General features: G+C 40.1%; 1 protein-coding gene across 5 annotated transcripts in view; it reads left to right on the top strand.

The window, feature by feature from the left end:
* The window catches only part of Chd2 (chromodomain helicase DNA binding protein 2), a 112,592-nt gene that overhangs the window by 21,288 nt on the left and 64,132 nt on the right, over nt 1–27,172 (top strand). For 3 of the 5 annotated variants that reach the window (XM_041659220.1, XM_041659040.1, XM_041658976.1), the window contains exons 3-14: nt 405–636; nt 4,320–4,406; nt 6,138–6,199; nt 12,244–12,351; nt 14,531–14,671; nt 16,241–16,374; nt 17,043–17,268; nt 17,971–18,071; nt 19,736–19,780; nt 19,944–20,122; nt 22,840–22,964; nt 26,305–26,521. In XM_041659220.1, the coding sequence (XP_041515154.1) occupies nt 405–636; nt 4,320–4,406; nt 6,138–6,199; nt 12,244–12,351; nt 14,531–14,671; nt 16,241–16,374; nt 17,043–17,268; nt 17,971–18,071; nt 19,736–19,780; nt 19,944–20,122; nt 22,840–22,964; nt 26,305–26,521 (1,657 nt within the window). Of the gene's footprint in view, nt 1–404; nt 637–4,319; nt 4,407–6,137; nt 6,200–12,243; nt 12,352–14,530; nt 14,672–16,240; nt 16,375–17,042; nt 17,269–17,970; nt 18,072–19,735; nt 19,781–19,943; nt 20,123–22,839; nt 22,969–26,304; nt 26,522–27,172 lie in introns of those variants that run through there. The other 2 variants (XM_041659298.1, XM_041659130.1) reach the window with 2 other exon arrangements.

A 27,172-nucleotide genomic window follows, 5' to 3' on the forward strand; every position in this document is an offset into this window, starting at 1 on the left:
GGTGGGGCGGAGTGTTGTTTTTCTCATTTTTGAATTGCTGTTTTTTATTTTGAAGGGGGCATTGGTATTAAGGTGACTTAGTTCTAGTGTTTCTGTGAGGTCTTAGTGGTCCTTAAATACTCGGAGCTATATAGTTTTACCTCATCAGAATGAGGAGGGGTCTATGTTCACTGGAATGTGAGAATGTGTATGTATGGTTTCAACAAAATACAAAGTCAAGGTTGAAAACCGTAGGAAAGTATTATCTGCAGCACAAGAATAAAAGTGAATTTGAAGATGTGGATGTTTAATCGCTGAAATAATGGTCTGAAGACATTACCAGAGGATTTTAAAACCTTTTTCTGTGGCAGTTCTTAAATGATTCTAAGTTTTCTCTCTCTGCCCTGTCTCTCTATTAAATGAAGTCATTCGGCCTCTGAAGAAGCTTCTGGTTCAGACTCTGGCAGTCAGTCGGAAAGTGAGCAGGGCAGCGATCCCGGAAGTGGACATGGCAGCGAGTCCAATAGCAGTTCTGAATCTTCTGAGAGTCAATCAGAATCGGAGAGTGAATCAGCAGGTTCCAAATCCCAGCCAGTCCTTCCAGAAGCCAAAGAGAAGCCTGCCTCTAAGAAGGAACGGATAGCTGATGTGAAGAAGGTACCTCCTGGCTGTCTATTGCAAATTTGCTCCTATCCAGGACCAGCTCTCAGAGTTTCCAAAGAAGATTGATTAGTGTGTTTTTTGGTTCGTCTTTTTCTGGAGATAGGGTCTCATGTACCTTTGGCTAGCCAGAAACTTGCTTGCCATCCAGCCAGGACTGGCTTTGTACTCCTGATTCTCCTGTAGCTGTCTCCTAAGTGCTGAGATGATAGGTGTGCACCATTATACCTGGTTAGTCCTTCCCTCCCCACTCGACCTTTTTTTTTAGGCAGTGTCTTACAGTATAGCCTGGTGTGGCCTGGAACTCAAGATGCTCCTCTTTTAACCCAGTGTGCTGGCATTACAGCCCTGACCATCACACTGTCATAAGGAGACTTCTCCTTGCCTAAGTGTAGCTGCACATTGCTTATAAGAAAAGAGTCTTATAGCAAAGACTACAAAAGGCACACATTAACTTGCATAACATTTTCACATTGATTCATTGATTCTAAACTTTGAATACATTCCTTTTTTTGGTGGAAAAGAATTAGTAATTGTGTGCCTTCATCAGCAGGTGTCTGAGCCTATTTTTGGATAGGATATCATATAGCCCAGGTTGACCCTGAACTCACTGCAACCAAAGATGGTCTTGAACTCCTCATCTTCCTTCCTCTCCCTCCTGCTGGGATGAGAGGCCTGTCCCTCTATCTTGTGACAGTTTTCTGTGATGCTGGGTTTGTACATGCTAGATAAGCACTATGCCAGCTAAGCTGCTTCCCAGCCCACCACATTTGAACTTGGGAGATTTTATTTGAGAGAATTCTGTGTGAACCACTATGGAAGAATACTGTTTTTTGTTTCTTAAAAAAAAGAAAACGATCCTAGGGTTGGGTATTTAGCTCAGCGGTAGAGCACTTGCCTAGCAAGCACAAGGCTCTGGGTTGGCCCTCGGCTTTGGTGGGTGGGAGGAAGCTTAATAAAATTAAGTTTTATGCTGTCATTTTTCAAATTTAAGCTATAATCTAAGATGCAAATATATATTCTACATACTTGCTTTTATATAAGCTATACTAAATTGTAGGCAGCAGTGAACATTTTCAGACAATATGAGAAGAAGCATTTGGAGCTCTAGAGACAGACTTGGGTCGAATAGTTATTTCAGTTGTCAGGAAAGTTGCCGTGTAATGGTGTTGTTTGACTTTTAGGGGCCAGCAGATGGCCAGGCTTAGAAACACTTAGTAGGTTTTTCTGTTTTGTTTGCTGACAGGATCTTATTATGTAGCCCTGGTTCTCCTGGCACTCACTATGTAGGCCACGCTGGCCCCGAACTTACAGAGATCCTTCTTTGATTAAAGGCAGGCGCGACAACCCACCCCCTGCTCCCAGCTTTTTTTTTTTTTTAGTGGGTGCATGTGTGCTGATCCTTGAAGAGGCCAAAAGAGGGTGTCCAGTTTACTGAGCTGTCCAGTCTACTGAGCTGTACTTCCAGGCAGTTCTTTGCACTATTCCTGGTGTGAGAAAGCATTACTGAGATTGGATTTGTATATTCAGGTTTTACCAGAAAAATACATACATATATACATACATATGTACATACACAAACGTGCATAATATTTTTAAGATAAAATTGCAAATATCAGGTAGTTTTTTAGTGGTTAAGGTGATCAGTGCTAAAAAGGTAAAAATGCATAGTTTCATGTAGCTGTACCTAATAGAGGAATTACCACAAATGAGAAATTCTGAAAATACTGCTTTGTATACATATATACATCCTGTTTATAGTCTAGCTTCCCCCACCTTCCCCTCACAGGAGGAAAGTTTTATTACCTGTGTAAGGGCACGCAGTAGTGAGCGAGTTCGCATGTCAGCTCTTCTTTGGAAGAGCAGAATTCGGTAGCCTCTAAAGGACAAATAATACAAGCTGCTGTGTGGTGTAAGCAGTGCAGTAGTGTGACTTGGAGCACAGCTACAGCCCTGGAGCCAACATGCCTAGGCAGAGACTGCGAGTGCCAAGACTGGCTGATTGGTGTAGCCGTATTAGCGTGATTTATCCACTCAGTTACCGTGAAGTTCTCTGTGGGGTCATGCAGATAATTTCTCTGCTGTAGCAGAGGCTGTAAAGGTCTAGGTGTGGGCGTGGGCAGAAAGGCTAGTGCACACGTCTCTCACTTGTTCTCTGCCAGCCTGCTCCTGTTTGTTAGGCTTTCCTCCCACTTGATCGCTTCTAACTCATGGTTGGGTCTTTTGTCCTTTAAAATTTGGGCTAAAGCCCTTTTTAGGGAATCTAACAACATTGAGTCCTAATCTTACAATTGTGTTGGATTTTAGTTCTAGTAGCCTATTCCTGGGCTATTTTAACTTGTTTGCTTTTCTTTTCAGTTTATTCCTTGTTTTTCAGCTTACCATAGCTTTTTTTTTTTTTTTTGTCACTGGTTAATACTGTCCTCTTTTGCCTAGTGACTTTTTTCTTTTGTTGTTGTTGTTGCTGTTTAATCTTTGATCAGTTTTGGCTTTTTAAGGGCAGTTTTCTACTTTTTATTTTACTTGTTAGTATCTCAGTATGCCACCCTGGCTGTCCTGGAGCTCACTGTGTAGACCAGGCTGTCTTTGAAAGTACAGTGACCTGCGTGTCTCTGCCTCCTGAGTACTTGGATTAAAGGCATGCGCCACCATGCCTGGATTAGGCATGTCTGGTTTATTCATTATATTAAAACTTATAAGAGAAAGAAACAATGGCACTTGTTTCCAGTGCTGTTCTAGACTTAGAAATGCTGCTTGTTTTGGGACATGGTGTCATGTGTTACCCCCCCCCCCCCCATCTAGATACTTTGTGGTTGATTTCCCATTAGAGTTTCAGAGTGAAATAACCATGTAGCATAGACTGTGTACTGTCTGGTTTCCTCAGGAAAACATAGTTAGGTGCAGACATTTCTCTGGCTTTAGACAGTGGCTCCTCCTCCTTTGCATATACTGTCTGGAATTTCCAAATGCTTTCATGACATTAGCTGCTGCTTCTGTTTTTAATAAAGCCCCTGTTCCTAAGCTTGGCTTTCTAACATCTGATCCACATGTTTGACCATGATTAAACAGCTTTACGCCAGTGTTCCACAGTCCATTCAGATTCCTTTGGCTTTCCTGTGGCTTTATGTAAAAAACCAGAGTGTACTTAAGCATAGTCATCTGTAGGGAAGACAGTGGAAAAGCCAGCCACTCCTTGAAGGTTGCCTTTTCAAATTGCTGAAAATTGTTAGCAAAAGTCTGAAGCCAATTACTAGGGATTGAAGCAGGAGGGCTAGAAGAAATGGCGCTGGTTTCTCATCTGGAGAACTTGTAGCAGGAGCGCTGTCTTGATTAGGTTCTGTGGGCTCTTCTGCTTGCATCTTTTTGTTTTTATTTGTTGTTTATAATTGAAACTGCAAGCATCAGTAAATTTCAGAATTCTTTAGTAATTTGTATTTTGTGGAAGGAACTGGATATTTTAGTTTAGTGACAGTAAGCAGTGCTCAACACTTTGAATAGCATGAAGGCATTGTTAAACTTTTTTAATGCTTGTTCTTTTGAAGGGATACTGGTTAGCTTTCTCTCAAAGCTAGCATAACAATGCTTTGGATATTTAGTGACATGATTGTGTTTGATTCTAATAATGATAATAGCAATGTAGTTAAGGAAATGATTCATGTGCAGTCTATTAAATTTTGCAGATGTGGGAAGAATATCCTGATGTTTATGGGGTTAGGCGATCAAACCGAAGCAGACAAGAACCATCACGATTTAATATTAAGGAAGAGGTAAGAAAAAATGATTGGAGGGGATGTGTTTTGGTTCCCTGTCTTACCTCATCATCCTTGACTGGTGTACATTAATTACTATTGAAAAGACTCAAGTGAGGCAGCTAAGGAGAATCTGTTGGCCTTTGTATGAACAGAGAGTGGGGCAAGAAGTTAACACTTAGCAAACACATAATAGTTAGTGCTTCGTTCCTCTATTGTATGGTGTGACTTAATTTAAAGTTAAATTTCTCAGAGTATAACCGATTGTGGCCAGTTAACTTTAGATACCAAATATTTTGTTTAATTGCTGAACGACTGGAACATGGAAATGATTTTGGATTTACTCCAGAGAAAGGAAAGAGGAGTGTTTAATGTCTTTTGTTTTTCTTTACTCATTTTCTGGTCTAATTATGAGAGATGAAGTACTTTATTTTCTATTTTTTAATGATGGGGCAGAGTCTTGGTACTAAGAAGTAAGCCCCCATCATATAACTACATCCATCTAAGGTGCCTACACTGGTGATTTTTTTTTTTTAAATTTTTTATTTTAACAAGTTCTTTTTTTTTTAAACTTTATTTAACCTTATTTCATGCACATTGATATAACGATGTTAGATTCTCTGGAACAGGGGTTACAGACAGCTACGAGCTGCCATGTGGTTGCTGGGAATTGAACCCAGGTCCTCCGGAAGAGCAGTCAGTGCTCTTAGCCACTGAGCCATCTCACCAGCCCTACACTGGTGATTTTTAAAGCCAGTAATATTTGGGTTCGCACATCCTTAGAATCGGACTTGTTTCATGTTTCTCAGATTCTGTCATTGTTTTGTGAAACCTCTGTGTATTAGGTTTGTAGGTAGATCCTGAAGGGATACTCTTGCCTCAGTGAAATGTCCCCTTCTGCCATGGGAGGATTGTTCTACTTTTTTTTTTTTTTTTAAAGCTATGTAACATTTTTCCAGTGGAAGTTATGTGATTGATAGCCAAATGTTGGGAAGTTAGGTATGGCTTTTCAGCAAATGTCCTCTGAAAATCAGATTCATGCCAACACCTGCATGTATATGCGGTTTGAGTTCTGAGTGACTTCTGAGCTGATGTGTCTGTGCTTCCCTTTCCCATAGTGTCTTGGGCCACTGAGCCTTAGTCTTTGTGTCCAGTCACATCTGTCTGCCCTTCCTGGTTCATACATCAGTATATACTCAGTAGGACCCCAGACTATCAGTCTTAGAGGGAGTGCCATTTTGCTTTATTTGAGGGAAGAAGCTGTCTCAAGTGTCTTTAGCCTAGTGCTGTTAGCTCTTCTTCATGATTCAGATGCTCTTTCATCAAGTACAAAGTGGATACATCAGCGGCAGTGCCGTTAAGGTGCACTCACTAAATTTGGTATTTTATATGTTGTTTTAGATCTGCAGCATCCTGTACAGTTACTGCCAACACATGTGGCTTTTAAAATTTATATTTAGAATTTATTCCTCAGCCCTAGTAGGCACATTTTAAGTGCTGAGTTCACACATGGCTGATGGCTCACTGTGTTGGACATTATAGTTATAGAACATTTTATGTGTAGGAAGTTGTATTTGATGTTACTGCTCTGGGTGTCTGAGCTAAGTATAGACTTGAGAAAGAAAGTGACATTGATTTCTTTTCAAAGCGAAAGAGTGGGCTCCACCTAGCAAGTGCTTAGGTTTCATTCTGTCTAAAGTCTCACTGTGAACTAAAGTCTGTAATCATTTCCCCCCTCACACATTGAAGGCAAGTAGCGGGTCTGAGAGCGGGAGTCCAAAAAGAAGAGGCCAGAGGCAGCTGAAAAAACAGTAAGTCTTTCATGGGGGAGATGACGGCATCTGATAGTTGTGAGCATGTCTACATTTCTAGGACAATCTTTCTCTTCTGTCTATCCCAGATCTCTTGGTTTGGGTTACTGCCCTCCAGGAGTCTCAGTTTAGCATAGAAGCATTCCATATAGCTTCAGCTTAAGTTAACTCAGTTAATTTTTTCTTGAAAGTAAACATAAATAGCAAAGTAGATGTTGGCATATTTAGTAAGTGAGGACCAGATTTAAACTAGCCACTTCTCATGTTGACGTGATAAGGTTTATATTGCTTGAACACGTGTTTGTTATGAAATATGTACTGTTTCAGTATAATTCTAAGATTATAGTTTATAGACTAGAAGATTTTAATTCTTGAGCTTAGAGTTAAAATATTTTATAACAGATTATACTTTGTTCTTTATTGTTATTTATTACTGTTTTTTTTTTTTTTCGGTTAGCACTAGAGATTGAACTTAGGGCATCACACATGCTATAGGCAAGCACTCTACCACTGAATTAAACCCTTAGTTATATACTCATTCATTTTGGAAATTAAGTTTTTTCTTAGAATTATTAAAATAATTTTTTTGTATGTATATGCATGTGAGTGTACTTGTGGAGGTCAGAGAACAGCTTGTGGGAGTCTGATGTGTGCTTGGGAGATGAGAAACTATCTGCTGAACCGTCTCACTGGCCTTGTGTATTTTCACACAGGGTCTCAAGTGCCCTAGTTTGACTTTGGTCTTACTATGTAGCTGAGGATGACTTTGAGCTCTTTATTTTTATGCCTTCCTTTTCCAAATCCTGGAATTACAGGTGCATACCACCATATATAACCCTTTGATTTATATGTAATAGTTCATATTTTTTTCTTTAAAAATTTTTTTAAGATAGAATGTCATTTTTGCCTAAATCATATGTCTTTCCTAGAATTCACTTTGTAGACCAGGCTGGCCTTGAACTGTGGCAGATTTTCCTGACTCTGCTTCCCCGTTGAGATTACAGGTGTGTGCCACAAACCCTAACTTCAGGATAGGCATTTTTATTTTTAATTTTTATTATTTTTGAGGCAAATCTTGTTTTATTACCCAGGCTAGCCTCAAATTTACAGTGATCCACTCGCTTCAGTCTGATGGTGAGATTACAGGAAGGTGGCACTTCCTGCTGCTCATTGTTGTCTTTATTTACTCACTATGTAGTCTAGGCCTTCACTCTCCAAGTTCCAGGATTACAAGCGAGTCCCCCTTTACCTAGATGTTCATTATTTCTAGTTAAAACAATTCTGTGTAGTGAAAACACGGTAAGATTTTTAAATAGCAGCCCTTTCCATTTCCATGGTGTACTGTCCCTTTAACTGTATGAATTCTGTAGATCCTTTTTGAAAAATGTACATGTCCAAAACTTAGTATACCAATTCAGGAATATTTTTCACTAAGGTCTGCAGTTACGTGTTGTCTAGTTATTGGGCAAATTTGAATTTCTTAAACCAATTTCTAGAATACTAATACAAATTCTGCCTTCTCAGCAATGAATAAAAGTGGTTACATTATATGTATATTTTAAAGAACTTTGTAGTGCAGTATTTAATATTGTCTTGCCTGAACACACTCAATTTCTATTGTGTTTTACATACTGACTTGGAGTTGGAGACTGCAAGCTCTAAGCAGGGATGGCTTAGGTTTTCCTTGTGCTTCAGTCTCATGAGCTGTGTGGGGGATTCTTCTGCTTTTATTTGGTTGTTGTTTTATTCCTGTCTAATGGCTTTGTGGGATGTTTTCTGAAATGTCCTTGATCACATTATGGGAAAGCATCACACTTTGCATATGACTGGCACTCTGAGCTAATAACAAGTGTAATGAAATCAACTGTGTGTGGGGATGTGAATCAGAGAGAGAGAGAGAGAAAGAGAGAGAGAATAATTTATTCATTTTCAATGTTTTGAATTGGGAATCTGTCAAGGACTTATGTCAAAATGAAACTGAGTCATTATTAGTCTGAGATTGGAATTGTTGGTGAAAGTATTCTGGCTTGGGGATATATGCTATCTAGAAGCCAGTTTCTTCTTTTCCTGCTGTGTCTTTTAAGAAGAGAAAGGAATTCTCTTTGGCACTTAGCGTGTTCAGTAAAGCCCTTGCACCAATATCCAGGCCCATTATATTTAAAAGTGGCTTTTGCTCACTGCCTGCTTAGATGGGAGTCAGTTGTCTATGTTCCATAGCCTCCCTTTTGTGATAATGAAAGTCGATGTTTCCAGCTGATTAGTATTTGAACTGCTTGTTTGTTTACATTTCTTTGGAGTCTCATTAGCTATATTTTGGTAGTTTTTTTCCACAGTCCTTCAAATTTGGGAAATTTTTTGTTGGTGTTTCTTTTGTTAAGTGAAATAGTTTTTAAGCAAATTCTTGGCTCTCTTTTTCTCTTAAATGTATTTATTTTATGTGTACTGGTGTTTTGTCTGCAAGTAAATATACTCACCTGTGTATACCTACTGCCCTTAGCGTTCAGAGAAGAGTGTGCCTTCCCTGGAACTGGAGTTATGGATGTTGTGAGCCTCCATGTGGTGATAGGAACCAAACTCGGGTCCTCTGGAGGAGCAGCCAGTGCTCTTAACTGCTGAGTCAGGTCCAACTGCTGAGTCAGGTCCAACTTCTTGCCTCTTTATTGCAGTGGGACCTACAGAGTATGGGTGACTGGGGAGTCTCCTTTGAAAAGGCACTTTTAGTTGGCTTTCCATAAGTAATGAGCAATTTTACTTGTCTAAGAGCTGCATGTGTGTGAGGGCAGGAAGTTGATGTTCATTTTCGCTTAATCTCCACTGCTTCTTTCTCCTTGTGGAGCATGCTGGCAAACATCTGTAATCCCAGTTCTTAGGAGGCAGAGGCTGAAAGTAGTAGGTGTGTCTCGGTGAGCTCAAGGCCAGCCTTGTCTACTTAGTAAGATCCAGGGCAGGCAGAGGTGTATAGTGAGTTCCTGTTTCAGAAAACCAAACCAAATAAATACTTTTCTTTTTTCTTGTTCTTGAAAATTAAAACATAATGTGCCCAATTTCAAACACCTGCCCCATTTTTGTCTCTATATTCTGGAATGTATGAGCTTGACTGTAATTTTTCCTGGGTCCTTTGTAAAACCCCCAAACGGTACAGTGTTACTCCTATAACTCCCATGCCGCTACAGGTCTGTACGCGAGCCGGGAAATGGGCTGAGAGACTTAAAAAACATACAAAGACACATAAACAGAGAGACAGAGATATGGGTCACTCTTGATACCAGGGGTAGCTTATCTAGGGTCTGGTCACACCCCAGCTCTCGGATCTTTCAGCTGTAGACTCACCAGCCTGCCATCAGGGTCTTGTGCTCAGAGCAGCTGGAGTCTGCACAGAGCAGAGGAAAACAAATTGTTTTGCTCAGTTCACTCCAGCAGGCACAGGGTCTGAGGCAGGCAAAGAAAATCAAGGGAGCAAGGGATCTATAGCTCCCAACAGTCTTTAAGGGTCTTGTATGGATTATGATTGAGAATAATAGGTGTGAGGTTTGCTGTGCATGCAAGCAATTTTCTTAGTGGACTTAGTCTTCTTCAAGGAAGAACATCTCCCTAGGCTTTAGACCAGTTTGATTTGACCAGTTTTTTTCTTTTACATTCCTATGCTGGAAGAGCCCAAGCTCTCCTGGTTGTATATAACTTTTTAATTTGACTGGGATACTCTGGCCTCAACATACACTTTCTCTTTCTAGTTTTGCTGTATCCTTTGTCAGGTGCCTCACTGATAGTCCTCGCTCTAGTGAGCCTTAGTGATAACCCTAGTGATGCCCTAGCTGTAGTGGGTCTTGTTGATAACCCTAGTGATTCCCTAGCTCTGGTGGCCTCACTCTTAGCTCTAGGTCTAGTGGCCCTCACTGTTTGTCCTAGTGATGCTCTAGGTCTAGTGGGCTTCATTGATAGCCCTTGGTCAGATTATTTGACTCTGGATTTTCCTCATTGATAATACTTTCCCCTGGTCCTTAAATGTCCATGTTTTTGAGATTTGTTCCTGGGAGTCCAGGTTTTGCAGCATGACTTTGGACAGTAAATGACTTTTTCAGAGCCCTAGGTCGACTGCTGACTCACATCCCAGTTTTCTTTTTCTTCCATCTTCTTGGCAATCAACTTGTATAACTAGGATTCCTTTTGTTGTTGTTTCTTGAGACAGGGTTTCTCTTGTAGCCAAGATTGATTTTGAACTCGTCGTTGCTCTGTCTTGAGTACACTGTTGTGTCTGGCTTCTTTTTATTCTTTAGCAAAATTTTATTATTCTAGACCTTGAGTAAGCAGAACAAGCTAGATACCAGAGTACAGGTAGAGACAAGAAAGTCTTTTTTTTGGTCTGGGGAGGTTTGGAGATCGGGTTTTTCTGTGTAACAGCCCTAGCTGTCTTGTAATTGGTTCTGTAGACCAGACTGTCCTCAAACTTGCAGAGATCCATCTGTCTCTGCCTCCCAAGTGCTGGGATTAAAGGCTTGCATCACCACCACTTGGGGGAAGTTTTGCTTTAAATATAGACTGATAGAAACCAGTAACAGGGCTTACTATCTAGTCTCTCTCCAAAAGTACTCAACATGGTGACTCAAAAACTGATAGGGCTCGTTCATTAGTTAATTTCATTATTTAACTAAGGCCATTTCTGCCTTTAATCCCAGCACTCGGGAGGCAGAGGCAGGTGGAGCTCTGTGAGTTCGAGGCCAGCCTGGTCTACAAGAGCTAGTTCCAGGACAGGCACCAAAAAGTACAGAGAAACCCTGTCTCGAAAATCAAAATAAAAAAAAAAAACAACAACAACCAAAAAACCAAAAAAAACCCCAAAAAAACAAAAAACTAAGGCCATTTCTATTTATCAGCTTTTGTATCCATCTCTGTGCAAGGAGTCAACGATTGAATCTGACTAATGTACATGAAAGTGTTAGATTGCCATTTCCTGAAAGGGTTGATTCTCCTCCCCAAGCTTCAACTAGTTCAGGGGGAGCTGACGTTGTTGAATTAACTAATTAGTAACTGTTGAAGCTATTAGGAAGGGCCTCAGGAATCTGCAGATCAACCCCTTTTTGGAGCAATCTAGCACTGTTTGTCTTGACTTGTTCTATGATGAATATTAATTTGACTTGGCAGTTCTGTATCAAGCATCTTTGTTATGATCTCTGTTAAGGGAACCCAGGGTACAGTGGTAATTGTTTTGTTTACAGAGGAGCCTCAAGCTTGTGCATGTTGGCTTTTTCCCTAGGTCTTTCATGCCTAGTAGCTATTACATACTTTGTTCACTACAGGTGAGAAATGAGTTAGGTTCCTGTGGTGTCGTGGTTAGCCTTTAAGAGATTAAAGCTCTTAGAAGTAGAAGGACACCTGTAGGTTATGTCTCTTTCAAACCTTGTAAGATCTTGAGAAACAGAAGAACACTTCCCTTCTCTAATAATTCAAAACTAGGTCTTAGAAACAGAACAGTTTTAAATTGTTTAGTTGGGTGGCAGGTTCAGCACTGAAAATTTATTTAGGGACTGTTTCCTTAATTATGTTCTAAAAACTAAAACATTTCATATAGTCTGCAGGTGGACCTTAGTGGGAGAGTACTTGCCTAGTCCAGCAAAATTCGTTCTTGTAATATTTTCAAATACATTTCTACCCGATATCAGCATCATGTGTGACTATTAGAATTCTGAGCTGTCTTGACTGACAGCTTTTGAGTAAGAAGCAAGCTCTTTTGCTGGTTCTGATGTATGTTAAAGCTTGGGAATCTGGGATTCAGACAGTGGTGAACAAAATAGAATGGGTATCAATTTTTCTACCCCAGAAAAGGTGGTTTGAAAATTATAACCATATTCTCCATGTATGTTACCAGAGTTAAACTAGGAATAGATGGTATATAACTCAGAAAGAATAACAAAACCCAAAAATATAAAATATAGTATCTAAAATACATATGTTCTGTGTTTCAGATAATACATTTGGAATTTATTTTTTGAGATCATTTAGCTTATGAATTCTTAAAGGAAAAATTTGTTTTGCTTTTTTGATCACAGAGAAAAATGGAAGCAGGACCCCTCAGAAGATGAACATGAACAAGGCACCAGTGCAGAGAGTGAACAGGAACAAAAGAAAGGAAAAGCTAGGAGGCCTGTGCCCAGAAGGTGTGCTACCAGCCTGCCCAGTCTGCTTCTAGCTCAGCTCCCTGGGTTACACTGGAAGCCAGAGCCCTAATCAACACAGATTGTCCTGTTGTAGAATTTGGATATCTGGTTTTCTTTGTGTTAGCCTGTATCTTTACCAAGTGACCAAGTGACTGAGCTACTGAGATCACTTTTGAGTATTTGCATGGATGCGGTTCTGACTGGAGATACTTTTTCTCTCTTCATATACCATGGGGTTTAAACTAAATTATTTTAGTGTTAGTATGTATTAATTGTAAACAGTAATGGATTTATTTGCTCATTGCATTTTCATATATGTGTATCATGGACTCTGATCATATTCTCTGACAGTGGATCTTTGTTTCTTTCGTGGCAGTGTAGTTAGGGCATGGTATATGCAACCATATCTTCTGCTTTGATCCTCACATTAACAACAAAAAACCTCCCCTTTTTGTATGGTCAGGTTATAAATTCTTTTTGGAAGAATTGATTCTTTGCTTGTTGTCTTTATTTTTTGGCGTTTTGAGACAGGGTTTCTTCATTTAGTTTTGATTGTCTTGGTACTCACTATGTAGATCTTGGTGCCATCAAACTCATAGAGATCCTCCTGCCTCTGCCTCCTGAGTGTGGGATTCAAGGCATGTGCCACCATGCTTGGTGAGAACTAATTCTTAAGATGAAAATACTCTTTTGGCTGGTCCAAAGCATATTTATGCTTATTGCTCTGTTAATGTAATGTCCATAGCCTTAAGCAGCGCTCCTGATTGTATAGAGATGGGTAGAGGTTGAGAAGGCAACAAGTTTTAGTAAGTTTTGGTGAAACATGGCAACTGAGGACAGATATAAGAAGGCAGAAGAAATTCACTGTGAGGCTCAAAGTGATTCAGGAGTGAAAGCATCGTCCACCCATTGTTCTGATAGCCACCGGGACAGGTTGTGACCTCAGTTAAGGCAGTGTCAAATGGGCTGCTTTTACTCTCCTCCTGGGCTCAACACCAGTTTTCTCAAGGATGACTGGACTCTGAAAGCAGCTCTAGTACACAGGCTTATATTCTTTTTTGGTTTTTGAGAAAAGGTCTTACTGTGTAGTTCTGGCCTTTCAGGCTGGCCTTAAATTTAACCTTATTTATTTATTTATTCATTCATTCATTCATTCATTCATTTATTTGGTGTGTGTGTTGGTAGGCCAGAGGTCACTTTGGGTGTTGTTACTTAGCTGTCCACCTTGATTTTTAAGAGGATCTCTCACTGGGACCTGGGCTTAGTGATGAGTTTAGCCTGGCTAACCAGCCTAGCCCCAAGAGTCCCAGATGCTGGCATTACAAATGCATGCCACCTTGCGTGTGTAGATTGTGAGGATTGAGCAGGTCATCATGCTTATGTGACAAACAGTTTACAGACTGAGCCGCCTCCACAGTTACAGAATATACCTTCTTTCATTATTGAGTAGGATGGGGTCAAACCACAACCAACACTTTCTTAATGGCTTTAAGGCTCATAATAGCTTTTGTTGATGAACATTTATCACTTATAGTATGGTAATAGTACTAAATTTGGATCCTAGTTAAGTGAATCATTCACTCTAGAATGATTCTATTATTAATCATATCACCAAAACATCCTACATCTCTTTTTTGAATTTTGTCAGTAAAAATGTTGTGAAGAATATATGTCTTCTATTTGCATAAGTACTTATACACTGTCCCAGTTTTACGCCTAGGCCAAAAAAGTCTAAAATATTTTCTCCCTCGCCATTTGCAGAAAAAATTGTCAACTCCTGGTCTAGTGCCTGCCCTTACCTCATCATGGAAAGCTTGAGTTTTGTCTCCCTGCGTTTAAGCTCTCAAGATTGAAATACCACGCTCGATTTTGTGCATTATTTACTGATCATTGTTTAGGGTTCATTAGGTAGGCAGGAGAAACACATCTATGTGATTGTACATTATCCTGTCCCTCTTGGTTTTCCGAGAGTGTCCTGTAGTGGAGGTTTACTTTGAACTCCCGATCCTTCTGCTGTCACCTCGTGAGTGCTGGAGATTCCAGTCTGATACCATGCCTGGCCCCCTTTAGTGAATTCTTTGTGTGTGCCACTGTTCTGGGAAATGCCAGTATGTAGGTTTGAGATAGCCACCAAGTGACAGAGTAAAAGCTTTGCTATTTCTTTCTCTGTTCATTTTAGAACAGTGCCTAAACCTCAGGTTAAAAAGCAGCCTAAGACTCAGCGTGGAAAGCGGAAAAAGCAAGAGTCTTCTGATGACGATGACGACGACGATGAAGCTCCCAAAAGGCAGACTCGACGACGAGCTGCTAAAAATGTGAGGTCAGTTGTGGACTGGAAGGTCTTTGTTGATGTGATGGGAATGACATTGCTGTTTAGACCTTGACTTCAAGTTTAGATAATGTGATTGACAGGTAATAAAATCAGCCTGAACAGGACACAATGGCACAAGCCTTTCATACCAGCACTCGGGAGACAGAGGCAGGTGGATCTCTGTGAGTTTGAGGCCAGTCTGGTCTACATAACTTGTTTCAGAAAGGCCAGAGATACACAGTGAGGCCTTGTCTCAAAAAGCAAAAAAGGACATAAGTCTCTGTGATAAAGTAGATTTCAGAGTCTAGCCATCTCTGAGAAAACTGGTGTTGAGCCCAGTGGAGAAGGAGAGTAACAGCAGCTCATTAGGCACTGCTCCAACCAAGGTCACGTCCTGTCCTGGTGGCTATCTTTCTGATGTTTCTGAACAATGATGGACGGTGCTTTTACTCCTGAATCACTCCTGAGTCTTACTGTTTCTAGTGACATTTGGGTATAATAATAATAATAGTTATTGCAGGATATAAGGCATTAATTGATGATCAAATAAAGATATAATATATTCAGATATGTTCTTTGTTTAATCTGGAGAATATGAAGTACGTTTACTTTGAGAACAAATGCATCTTTCTTTTGGTCTATTAACAATGTGAAACCAAGCACTAGAGATAATAAATTCCTTGTTGGATGTTTGGCTAGATGGATGTAGGGCTAGACTTAATATGCTGGTGTCTAGCTTAGCTCATTTTCTTACTGTGTTATATTGTGTCTTTGTTTTCCTATTATCATTTTGTTGGGTTGGAGATTAAATCCAGCACTTTGCTTATACAAGGCCAATACTACTGAACTGTGCCCCCTTGTATTTACTGTTTAGGTGTGTTTTACTTGTAAAGGCTTTATTTTGTTTTTCTTTTCTTTTTATGTTTTTGATGTAACTTATGCTAACCTGGAACTTACTATGTAGTCAAGGCTATCTTGAATTTACTGTGTAGCTCAGACCAGCCTCAGATCACCTCTCTGTGCTCAGTCTCCCCAGTTCTGGGATTATCATGGCCAAATACATTTTAGATTTTACAATTCAGAAGTATGAGTTTGAACATTCTCAACTGTTTGGGTCAAATTAAATTTCATTTTTTTGTTATTGGGAGATAAAATTGCATGATTGAAACATTTAATCTTAGGAATTTTTTCTTTTGTCTGAAATAATAGCAATTTTTCGTTCCTTATGAACTTTCTTTGTCATAATTTAGATAACTTTTTTTTTTTTTTTGGTTTTTCGAGACAGGGTTTCTCTGTGGCTTTGGAGCCTGTCCTGGAACTAGCTCTGTAGACCAGGCTGCTTTTAAATAAAGGGTATCCTTGTAGATTCCTTTATCTTGCTCATATGTGTAGTGTGAGCTACTCTTTAGTTTGTGGACTTGTGTCAGTGATTGAAATGGGACGAGGGAGATTTTGAGCCGTCGACTGGAAAACCTGTGAGTAATTTGTTGGCGTCAGAGAGTATGGCTCTTATGTACTCCAGTGCTATCTGTAGAGATGTTTAATTCTACTGCTCATTCAGCATTATTTCTCACACAGTTATAAAGAAGATGATGACTTTGAAACTGATTCAGATGATCTCATTGAAATGACTGGAGAAGGAATTGATGAACAGCAAGATAATAGTGAAACTATTGAAAAGGTCTTAGATTCAAGACTGGGAAAGAAAGGAGGTTTGTGTCTTTGGGGAGCAAATTATTCTCTGGATTTTTGACACAGGGTCTCTGGTAGCCTTGACTGGCCTCCAGTTTTCCATATATTCAACAATGACCCCCTGCCTCTACCTCCCAAGTTCTGGGATTACAGACGTGTACTACCATTGCCACTGTACGCAGTGCTGGCAGCTGAATCAGGCCTTGGTGCTGCTAACCTAACCACACCCCACCATGCTCCCAATCTGCTTTATTTGAGGGTAAGGCAGTTAACTTAGCTTTGGGGAGGTGAGTAAGGAGAGGCGAGGAGGTTTTGATTTCTTACTCTGTTCTCAGGGGAAGAGGTCTGCCTTCTGAGGTGTACTGAAAAGGAAAGGATGCTGCTCTTTCATTTTTTAAGGTGTTTGCACAGATTTGCCTGCTTTCACCTGCAAGTTTGCGCATGCTTTAAGGCAAACAGTAGCATTTTCAGGATGTTTAAAATTACTGGACCCATCCTGTGTTGCAAGTTGACTTACTTATTGTAATAATTGTAATTGAACAGTAAGTTGACCACTTATTGTAAGACAGAGGCATTCGGTTTATTCAAGGAGAGATTCTTACTGGCAATTGTTTAAGTGGGGATCTTTTTTTGCCTGGTTTCTTATATTTCCTTTAAAGTTGAACTAAAACTCCAAATCCTTTTGCAGCCACAGGGGCATCTACCACTGTGTATGCTGTTGAAGCTAACGGAGATCCTAGTGAGGCCTTTGAGCCCGAGAGGGAGGAAGGTGAGATCCAGTACCTGATCAAGTGGAAGGGCTGGTCTTACATCCACAGCACATGGGAGAGCGAAGAGTCCTTACAGCAGCAGAAAGTGAAGGGACTGAAAAAACTGGAGAACTTTAAGAAGAAAGAGGACGAAATCAAACAATGGTATGCTTCCTGCTGCCAATTCAAGTGGTGTTTTCAGTCTGTACGGGAAGGGAGGTTTTTAATTGTGTGGAGAACAGCGCTCTCTAGGATTTCAGATTTTGCCTTGATCATCTGATCAAGGAATGCTGAGCATTCTACAGTTCTGTTTCTGAAATTGTGATGTGGCGACAGTGAATGCTTTCCTGTGTGCCTACTAAATTCTCAGATTTAACAAGAACAGCTGGCTCATGGAGCACTTGCCACATTTCCTTTCTTACGTATGTTGTTTGATCTTGACAATAAAATTGTGAGATTTTTATTTGTTTTGTTATGGGAGAAGTGACTGCAAGTGAATCAGTGACTTGAATTTAGACAGCTGTATGTAGAGCCAATCTCAAAACATGTTGTTACTTTGGTTTGATTAGGCTGGGGTGGCTCATATGTGAAAGTTAATAGTCTAGAGCCCTCTGGGTTTTGATACACTTGGAATTATTCTTGGTTGTAATACAGTTTGTAGAAATGATGTGAAGGGTTTTTTTGTTTTTTTTTTTCCCTTTTTTGGTCTCATTTAAATATCTCAGACTTGTTACTATTGAAGATTACTAAAGGCACACCTGGAAGCAATTAAGTTTACATTTGTACTTAGAAGGTTTGCTCTGATACATATATATAGATCTCCAAGCTCTAACTGGTATATGCTTGTTTTTGTGGTCTTCTGTCTAGGTTAGGGAAAGTTTCCCCAGAAGATGTTGAATATTTCAATTGTCAACAGGAGCTGGCCTCAGAGTTGAATAAACAGTATCAAATAGTAGAAAGAGTAATAGGTAAGTTCTTGGAAACTTATTTTAGGCATGGATAAACTTGGAGAAAATGACCTAGGCTTTAGGATTATATAAATCCATAAGATGCATTTTATAGGTTTACTTTTTGAGACTAAACAAAGGCCTATATTTATTTATTTTGAAGGGAGAATTATTTTTTGCTTGTGGATTTGGGTGTGGGGGATGAAAGACGGGAGTGTCAGGGATGTTTGGCTTGCAAGATTTCCTAAGACAGTACAGGTACCATTCACTGAAATGGAAAGATCAAGGGAAGAACTGGTTTTTGGATTTGAAATCAAATGCTTTGGTTGGTAACTTTGTTGTTATCTAAGAGACAAGTATTATTTGAGGACTCCAACATGTATTCCTGTGGTGACTTGGAGGTATATTTAGGTATTGCCAGTGTGTAGGTAGTACTTAAAATTTGAAATGTACTGAGACAGAGAGACAGAGAGAACACATTGTGAGAAGAGAAAGTCTGAGAACATTCTAGCATGTTTTCTAGAGACAGAGAAGGAGTAGGTAGTGATCTAAGAGGTGAGCTAAGAGATTGCTGCAGTAGAAGTAGATGATTGACATAGAACACTAGTCTCGGATTTGATCCTTGAATTTGGGAGTAGTGCGGGCTGGCTTCAGTGAAATGGCAACAGGAAGTAATTGTTAGCAGAACAGGTCTGCTTGAGGGGGCTTCAGGAGAGAATGAGAGATGGTTTTGAGTGTAGATTCAGTGATGCCTTATTTTAAAAAGTAACAGAACCATTTTTACTCTTTCAACTAAAAGTTTTTTGTTTTGGGAATTACTTCAATTTTAAAACTTGTGGAGATGGCTCCAAAGCAACACAGAGAAACCCTGTCACAAAACAACAAAACAAAACAAAACAAAAAAACTTGTGAAGAATGAACCTTTAAGACTATAAGCTTCTAGTTAAGGCTTTCCCCAGTTGCTTTATTGCACCTCTAAACGAGGAGATCCTTCTGTGAAATAATAGTATGCCACTGTATTGACTGTACAGAGTCTGTGCCTCAAATGCTCTTTTCTGTCAGTGATAGACAACACTGAAAACACATGACATTTACAACTCTACAGAGCCCAGCACGCCTGCCTTAGGAAACGATGCACAGAAAGTCTTTTAGACATTCCCTGATGGTGACCATGGAATTTGTTTTCCATCACACATTGCTGTGGTTTGTTTGGTGGTCTTACTGACCCAGTAAAGGTCTTCGATTTATTTGAACCCTTATACTTAAAAATATTTTTAATGTATTTGAAAAGAAAAATAGCAGAGTACTAGGATGTTAGTCTGACACCCAGGTTAGAACAGGCTTCCTTTAAACCATGGAGAATGAGCACACATTCTTACTTGTAAAAGCTTTTTTTATTAAGTTATTTATATTCTATATGTATGTGTTTTGCCTTCATGTATACCTGTGCACAATGTTCATGCTTTGCTCCTGAGGAGGCGAGAAGGCCTCAGATCCACTGAGACTGGAGTAACAAAACTTGTGATCTGCCATGTGGGTGCTAGGAATTGAATCTGGGTCCTTTTGGAGAGCAGCCAGTGCTCTTAACCCCTGAGCCATCTCTCCAGTTCCTTACTTATAAAATCGGTTTCTTCTTCTTTCTTGGTATATTTGTAATTTTTCTGTCTTATTTTATATTTGTTTAGCTGTGAAGACAAGTAAATCTACATTGGGCCAAACAGATTTTCCAGGTGAGTAACAGTCTTATATTTAGTAAATATTCAGTATTTATGAGCACATTGTGATTTGCAGATTCATAGTTTTGTCATGTGGTGTTTATTAGTTATATATTTAGAAAGAATATCACTTCCTTTAATTTGATATTATCTGATAATTTTTTTATTCATGTTATAGCTCATAGTCGGAAGCCAGTGCCTTCAAATGAGCCTGAATATCTCTGCAAATGGATGGGACTGCCTTACTCAGAGTGTAGCTGGGAAGATGAAGCCTTGATTGGAAAGAAATTCCAGAATTGTATCGACAGCTTCCACAGCCGTAACAACTCCAAAACCATTCCAACAAGAGAGTGCAAGGTTGGCCATTGTTGGCTTTTGTGTTTTTAGTTTTTATAGTTTTATGTTTTGTTTTTTTGAGACAGAGTCTCTTATATTGCCCTGGCTGTCCTGGAACTAACTGTGTAGATCAGGTTGGCCTGGAACACACAGAGATCAATCTGCTTCTGCAACCTGAGTGTTGGAATATGTATTATGCTGAGTGTGGTGGCGCATGCCTTTGATTTATATATTTATTTTAATTTTGTGTGTGTGTGTGTGTGTATGTATGTATGAATTTGTGGGAAGGTATTATACCCCAAGGGTTAGTTGTGCAGGAATATAGAAGCAAAGCAAGAATGAATGGTGATTTAAACGTAACATTAAATACAAATGATTACTGCATGGATTGGGACTATAGCTCAGTTAGCAGACTGTACCTGGCATGTGTGCAGCCTTTGGGTTTCATTGTGCATGCCTGTAATCCCGGGGTTCTGGAGGTACAAACAGAGGGGTCAGAAATTCAAGGTCATCCTTGGCCTTGGAGTGAGTTCAAGGCCATCCTGGAATATACTTTACTTGGTGCAAAGTAAAAAGAAAGCTAAAGGAGAGGATCAGGGGCTGGAGAGATGTCTTAGAGGTTAAGAATACTTACTGATCTTGGAGAAGACCTGAGCGTGGCTCACAGCTGCCTGTGACTCCAGGAGCTGCAGTGCCATCTTCTGACCCCTGCAGGGTCCTTGCACGCATGTGGTGCACAGTAGTGTATTATTTTTTTAGAAATTTTTAAGAACACACTCATGGGGTGCTGGAGAGATGGCTCAGTGGTTAAGAGCATTGCCTACTCTTCCAAAGGTCCTGAGTTCAATTCCCAGCAACCACATGGTGGCTCACAACCATCTGTAATGGGGTCTGGTGCCCTCTTCTGGCCTGTAGGCATACACACAGACAGAATATTGTATACATAATAATTAAATAAATAAATATTAAAAAAAGAACACACTCATGTTTTTTAGAAAGAGTATCTGTTGTATAATAACTTTGCTGGTTTCTATAATTTACTACTTTATAGAGTTAGATATATTATTAGAAATTTTTGAAAATAGTCACTTTAAAACAAACAGGAAAGATGTCTCTGAATGTTAAATCAGAAAAGTACAGGCTTTTTATTGTCAGATTGGTTGTACTAGTGTTTCTGTGTTTTTGAAATTTGTTGAGATCTAGAAGTATGCTTGGTTCCTTGGACCGCCTTATAGAAGGTGAAGTTCATGTTGATAACATCAGTCCCCTGTCTGTGAAGACCAGCATGTATGTGTGGTGGAGAAGCTACAGAGTGGAGGTGGAGGCCACGGTTCTGGTGGGCAGTGAGGAGGTTTTCAGAGGAAAGCAGCCAGTGCTTACTTTGCCTCTGCTCTGAAAAGTAGTTTGGTGCTTAATAGCATACAAGAAAGGGCTCTGGGGCCTGGAGAGTTGGCTAAGTAGTTAAGAGCAGTTGTTGCTCTTGCGGAATACTGGGCTTCAATTCCCAGTACCCACATGGTGGCTTACAACCATCTGTAACTCCAGTCTCAGGGATCCAACACCCTCTTCTGACCACCTCAGGTACCAAGCACACATGTGGTGTATATACTTACATGCAGGTAAAACACTCATATACACAATACAATAATAAAATAAATCTATGAAAAACAGTGTTAAAAAGAGCAAAAGACCTCAGGGTTGACTTTCCATGAAGGGTACAAAAGAATTTTGTAATAGAAAACTTGTGGATCCGAAGGTATTGCCGAGCACATTTCCTTCACAGCACGCGTCCTGACTGTGTTGACGGAGGTGTCACTTGACTGTCCTACAGTTTTTGGGACCTTGCACTGTAGAGGGCCAGGTTGTGATCAGCGTTTTATTTGAAGGCTTCAGATAATGACAGTGAGTAGGAGACGAGAGCCAGAAGATCCATCGAGTAATATGTTACAGTAATTGAAGACTGCATGGAGGGCCAATTAGCCGAGGCATGGGAAGGTTGTTTTGTCAGGACTAGATGAATGGCTAGTGTAGAAGGTGAGCATGAGGAGCCAGACTGTATCCTTCCATAGGAGAATTGAATGTACTAACGACCACACAGTTACGGTGGTAATTCCCACAAAAGATAAAGGCACCTTGCAGAAAGACTTGAGGAATTCATCTTATAGCTATACATGCGTAGACTTTGAAAGTCCTGAGTAGAGAAACTTGCGTAACTTTGAATGCTTTGTTTGTGCCCCAAACTGATTTGACTGCAGAATCTATGTTTTGTGTAAGCAGTAGATTTGGCCTTAGTAGAGTGCAAGTTTTCAAACCTCCAGCAGTGGAAAGAGCAACTTTTCCTTCTGGAAACTAGACTCACAAGGTTGGGGACTCAATGTAAGTGGGCTGAACCTCAGAGTTCCCAGTTACAGTATTTGTAGGATTGCTTGTTCAACATCTCTCAATGACAAACTTCCAGAGTGTTAATGTGTGTGCCACACAGTAAAGGATGAGAAAATACGGAGCTAATTTATGCTCATAACTTTATTTCAGAAAAGGAGCAAGTTATTTAAAAATACTTGACTTTAGGATGAACTCTGAGAATAGAGAGTACTGGGATGGGGTAGGGTGGGGTAACCATTCATATCTGAAATTAAGCTTTTTTTGGCATAGAGTACATAAAATATGGCTAACATTGTAATTTAAGAGCAGGGGAAAATGTTTCTAAGACGTAGGTTTTGTTAATTTTTGTTTTTCAGGCACTAAAGCAAAGACCACGATTTGTAGCTTTAAAGAAGCAGCCAGCATACTTAGGAGGGGAGAATCTGGAGCTCCGGGATTATCAGCTAGAGGGTCTCAACTGGCTTGCTCACTCCTGGTGCAAGTAGGTAGAAGATATGGCTAGATTGTTCTCCACTGTGTTTGGCTTACTTTTATTCTAAGTTATGGGGACCACTTAGGCTTTGAGAATTTAAGTGATTCAAGATAAACGTGATTCCTCTTCATTATGTGACGCGCTTGTGAGGGCTTCCTTTAGTGCCAATGACAGAGTCTTCTGTGCATACCTTTTTATAAAGAAATTTTACACACACAAAAGCACACCCACACCAGAACACCCAGAGCATACACACACACACACACACACGCGCGCGCGCACGTGTGTGTGTTCACGCGCACATACAAACTGTGTATTTTCCTGCATGTATGTCTGTGTACCACTTGTGTGCCTAGTACCCATAGAGGCCAGTAGAGGGCATCAGTATCCTGGAACTGGAGTTACAGATGGTTGTGGGCTGCCTTGTGGGTGCTGGGAATTGAATCAGGTTCTCTGGAAGAGCAGCCAGTGCTTTGAATCACTGAGCCATCTCTCCATCCCCACCCTTTCTTTGTGTCTTCTTTATTTTCTTCCTGAGACAGGGTTTCTCTCTGTAACAGCTCTGGCTATTCTGGAACTCACTTTGTAGACCAGGCTGGCCTTGAACTCACAGAGATCCACCTGCCTCTACCTCCCTAGTGCTGGGATTAAAGGTGTGTGCTGCCATGCCTGGCTTGCGTCTTCATTTTTCTTACAGGTGATGATTTCTAGTTACAAACACATTTACAATAACGATTTCCCAGGTGAACCCACCTTCAAAACTTATCTTTCAATTGAATGTGTGTTTAAGACTCTGAAGAAAATCTAGTATTTGAGCTTCAGTTTGTATGAGAAAGTGGGTCACAACCATTTTAGTTGCTTAAAAAAGATTTTCCTTAACCCCACCCATACTCATGCAGGCAAACCTAATTAAATGCAGTGGCAGTCATATAGACACAAATAAACAGATATGAAAGTAGGTAAGAGACTTGGGAAGAAGGGGCTTGGTTTGGTGGAGGGAGTGTGGGATAGAGGAAAATGGAGGGATTGAACAAAGAATATTATGTGTATGAAATTATAGAGCAAATACTTTAAAAAAATTTTCCTTTCAGAAGATAATAAGTCCTACTCTTTTTAGGGATCAGTATTAACTTAATGTAACTAAAGAGGTTATATGAGCTAGCCCTTTTATTCTACAATTTAGGGTGCTTAGGAGCCAGAATACCAAGACCTTTCTCCAGAGTTGTAGAATATTTGCAGGTGGGTTTTTTTTTTTTTTTTTTTTTTTGTTTTTTGTGTTTGTTTTAAAAGAGTCTCATTGTGGCTCTGACTTGCCATAGGACTCACTATATAGACCAGTTTTGCTGAAAACCCAGAGATCTGTCTGCAATCTTGGCAAATTAAATGCCTTGTTCTTGTTCTTCTAGCTAGACATTAACTTTTATTTTTTTCTTTCAGTTCACTGGTTCACTAGTGAAGCACACACACACACACAATACATACCATCAGTTCATTTGGGACAGAAAGACTTTAGGTTGAAATACAATCACAGTAGCATGAGCATAGCTAAAGGAACAAGGACTGGGCTGTTGAGGGGTGGGATAGCGGCTTCTCTCCAGGCACAGGAACAAGAATACAAAGACCCACCCACTCACAGGTTCTGAGCAGCTTCTAACTGTCAGTACTTACCCCTTTGGCTGTACCTCATGCTGCTTCTTCTTTCAAACCATGTGTACTGATGTTTGACTTGATGAGCAGCTACAGTCAAATCTTCCAGATGTCAGAAAAAGCAGGAAGGGAAGAATGACCAATAGCCCTTCCTAAACTAGTCTGGGCAGATCCTCCAGAGGGACTGTCAGCACCTTTATTCCCCTTCTCAGGCTTTGCAAGCGGGAAAGAGAGCTGGTTTCTGCAGGGAAATGTAGTCCCCTACTACAGATAAAGATGCAAGCAGGAGCACAGGAGAGTAAGCCACTTAGAGATTAAGCTGAGTTGATGGCACTGGGATTGGGTTATCCACGTACTCTGATCAGGGAAGGACCCACATGAACTGCAGTACCCTGAAACAGCATAAAGCTATAAACAACAAGCAAATTCAGAGCTCTGAGGCTCCTTGGAACACCCACAGCTCTGATGCTTGGGGAAATCTAGAACCTCAGCTAAATAAAGGATGATCTTTTATAAGTTTGCTTATATTTCATGTGTACCTCATATGTATGTATATATAATTGCATGTCTGACATGAAGGAATCTTGTCTTCCCTAATATGTGGGTTGTGGAGACTGAGCTTGGGTAGTTAGGCTTTGTGGCAAATGCCTTACTCTTTGAGCTATCTCATTGGCCCTTGAAGAAAGAGCCTTGCAGAAATGTTTACAGACTGTACCATACATCAGTCTCTAGTTTCCTGACTACTTTCTCTTTCCCAAGCCTTTCCTAACCTTGCTCATTTTCTTCATCTAGTTTTTTTTTTTTTACATGTGTACAATTGAAGAAACAAATGTGGAATCCAGCCCATTTCCAGATCCAGTGTCGCTTAGACTGCCCATGAGCACTGGATCAGTCTTCAAAGGCTGGATGTACTACCTTTTCTACTAACTCTTCAAGGCAGAGGAAGGAAGAGTGCAAATTCCAGATCAACCTGAACAATACAGTGGGACTCTGCTTCATAAAAAAACAAAACAAACCCCTCAGAATCCTGCACTCTTTCTTGAATAGTCTCTAGTATATGCACAAATAACACATCGTAGGTCCAGAATGAGCCCCAGAAGTCTAGACTGTGACATATTTAAAACAGTTCCCCTTTGCCTAGAACATACAAGGCCCTGGGCTCTATCTCCAGCACTTCAAACAAGGGTCCTTCACACCCTGCATCAAGCAGGTGTATAAAATAGTAGATGTGGTATTGGACAGTCAAGTGGAACACAGTGGAAAGGGGAGGTAACGTGAGCAGAGGCACATGACTCTTGGAATAAGCAGCACGGTGATAGCCAGTTTCCTTGGTTTTATATTGATGAACCAAAGGCTACATACTTGTATGCATCTATGATAGAACTGTCTTCACTGTTAGGAGGGGTAGCCTATGGTAGACAATATAATTTGAAGCCTTACATATAAGATAGAAACAATTAGAGGAATCTTGTGTAATCTGAGTCTTGAATATTCTTCCAGATAGATTTGCCTGATCTGTTGTTCCTGTCTTCTGCTTTCTTCCTTATTTAGGATGTTTAAGTCATTAAAAATGAAGGTGAGGAGAAATTCATTGAAGGTCACTCTGATGCCTTTCTCTGCTGATATTGTCAAGTGTATAATTGGTGCACATACTGTTTTCTCATGAACTAATAAATTGTTTGTGTTTTTTTTCTTACTGCAGAAGTAACAGTGTAATCCTTGCTGATGAAATGGGCCTAGGAAAGACCATTCAGACCATATCATTTCTCTCCTACCTGTTCCACCAGCACCAGCTCTATGGACCCTTTCTTATAGTCGTCCCCTTATCCACCCTCACTTCATGGCAGAGGGAGTTCGAAATCTGGGCCCCAGAGATTAATGTGGTGGTTTACATAGGCGACCTGATGAGCAGAAATACGGTGCGTAAGCAAGAGGAGTTGAAGTAGCATGTGTGTTAAAAATGTATTTTAGAATTGACTGAAAATATTTTATAGATGTATAAAACTATAGTAAACTCTTGAGTAAAATTATTCATACATGCTGGGCAATGGTGGTGCACACCTTTAATCCCAGCACTTGGGAGGCAGAGGCAGCCTGGTCTACAGAGCAAGTTCAAGGACAACCAGGGGTGTTACACAGAGAAACCCCATTTCAAAAAAGAAACAAAACAGAACAAAATCATTCACACATTGTGTACTATGGGCTCAGTACTTGGAGGTCTGTCAGTGCAACTCAGATATTCTTTAATACATTGAACAAGGTGTATACTACTTTGTTTTAAAACAGCAATAATTCCATGGGAATCTCTTAGGCTGCACTGTTTTCTGTCTGATTTTACTCTTCTTTCTGATTTTTCTCTTCTCTCTTCCGTCTCTTTTCTCTCCTAGTGTCTCACTATGTAGCTTATGTTGGCCTCTAACTCGTGGCAATCCACCTGCCTCAGCCCCTGAGAGCTATGAGTATTAGCATGTATTACCACTACTAGTTTGATCTTTTTATTTAAGATTACCTTTTCTTATGGAAAATTAATGTCTTTGCTGTCTTACTCAAAATGTTGTTGGGAAGACTTG

This window comes from Microtus oregoni, unplaced genomic scaffold, assembly GCF_018167655.1.
Source record: "Microtus oregoni isolate MIOR12 unplaced genomic scaffold, Mior012 000000F_ref0000247, whole genome shotgun sequence".
Classification (NCBI taxonomy): domain Eukaryota; kingdom Metazoa; phylum Chordata; class Mammalia; order Rodentia; family Cricetidae; genus Microtus; species Microtus oregoni.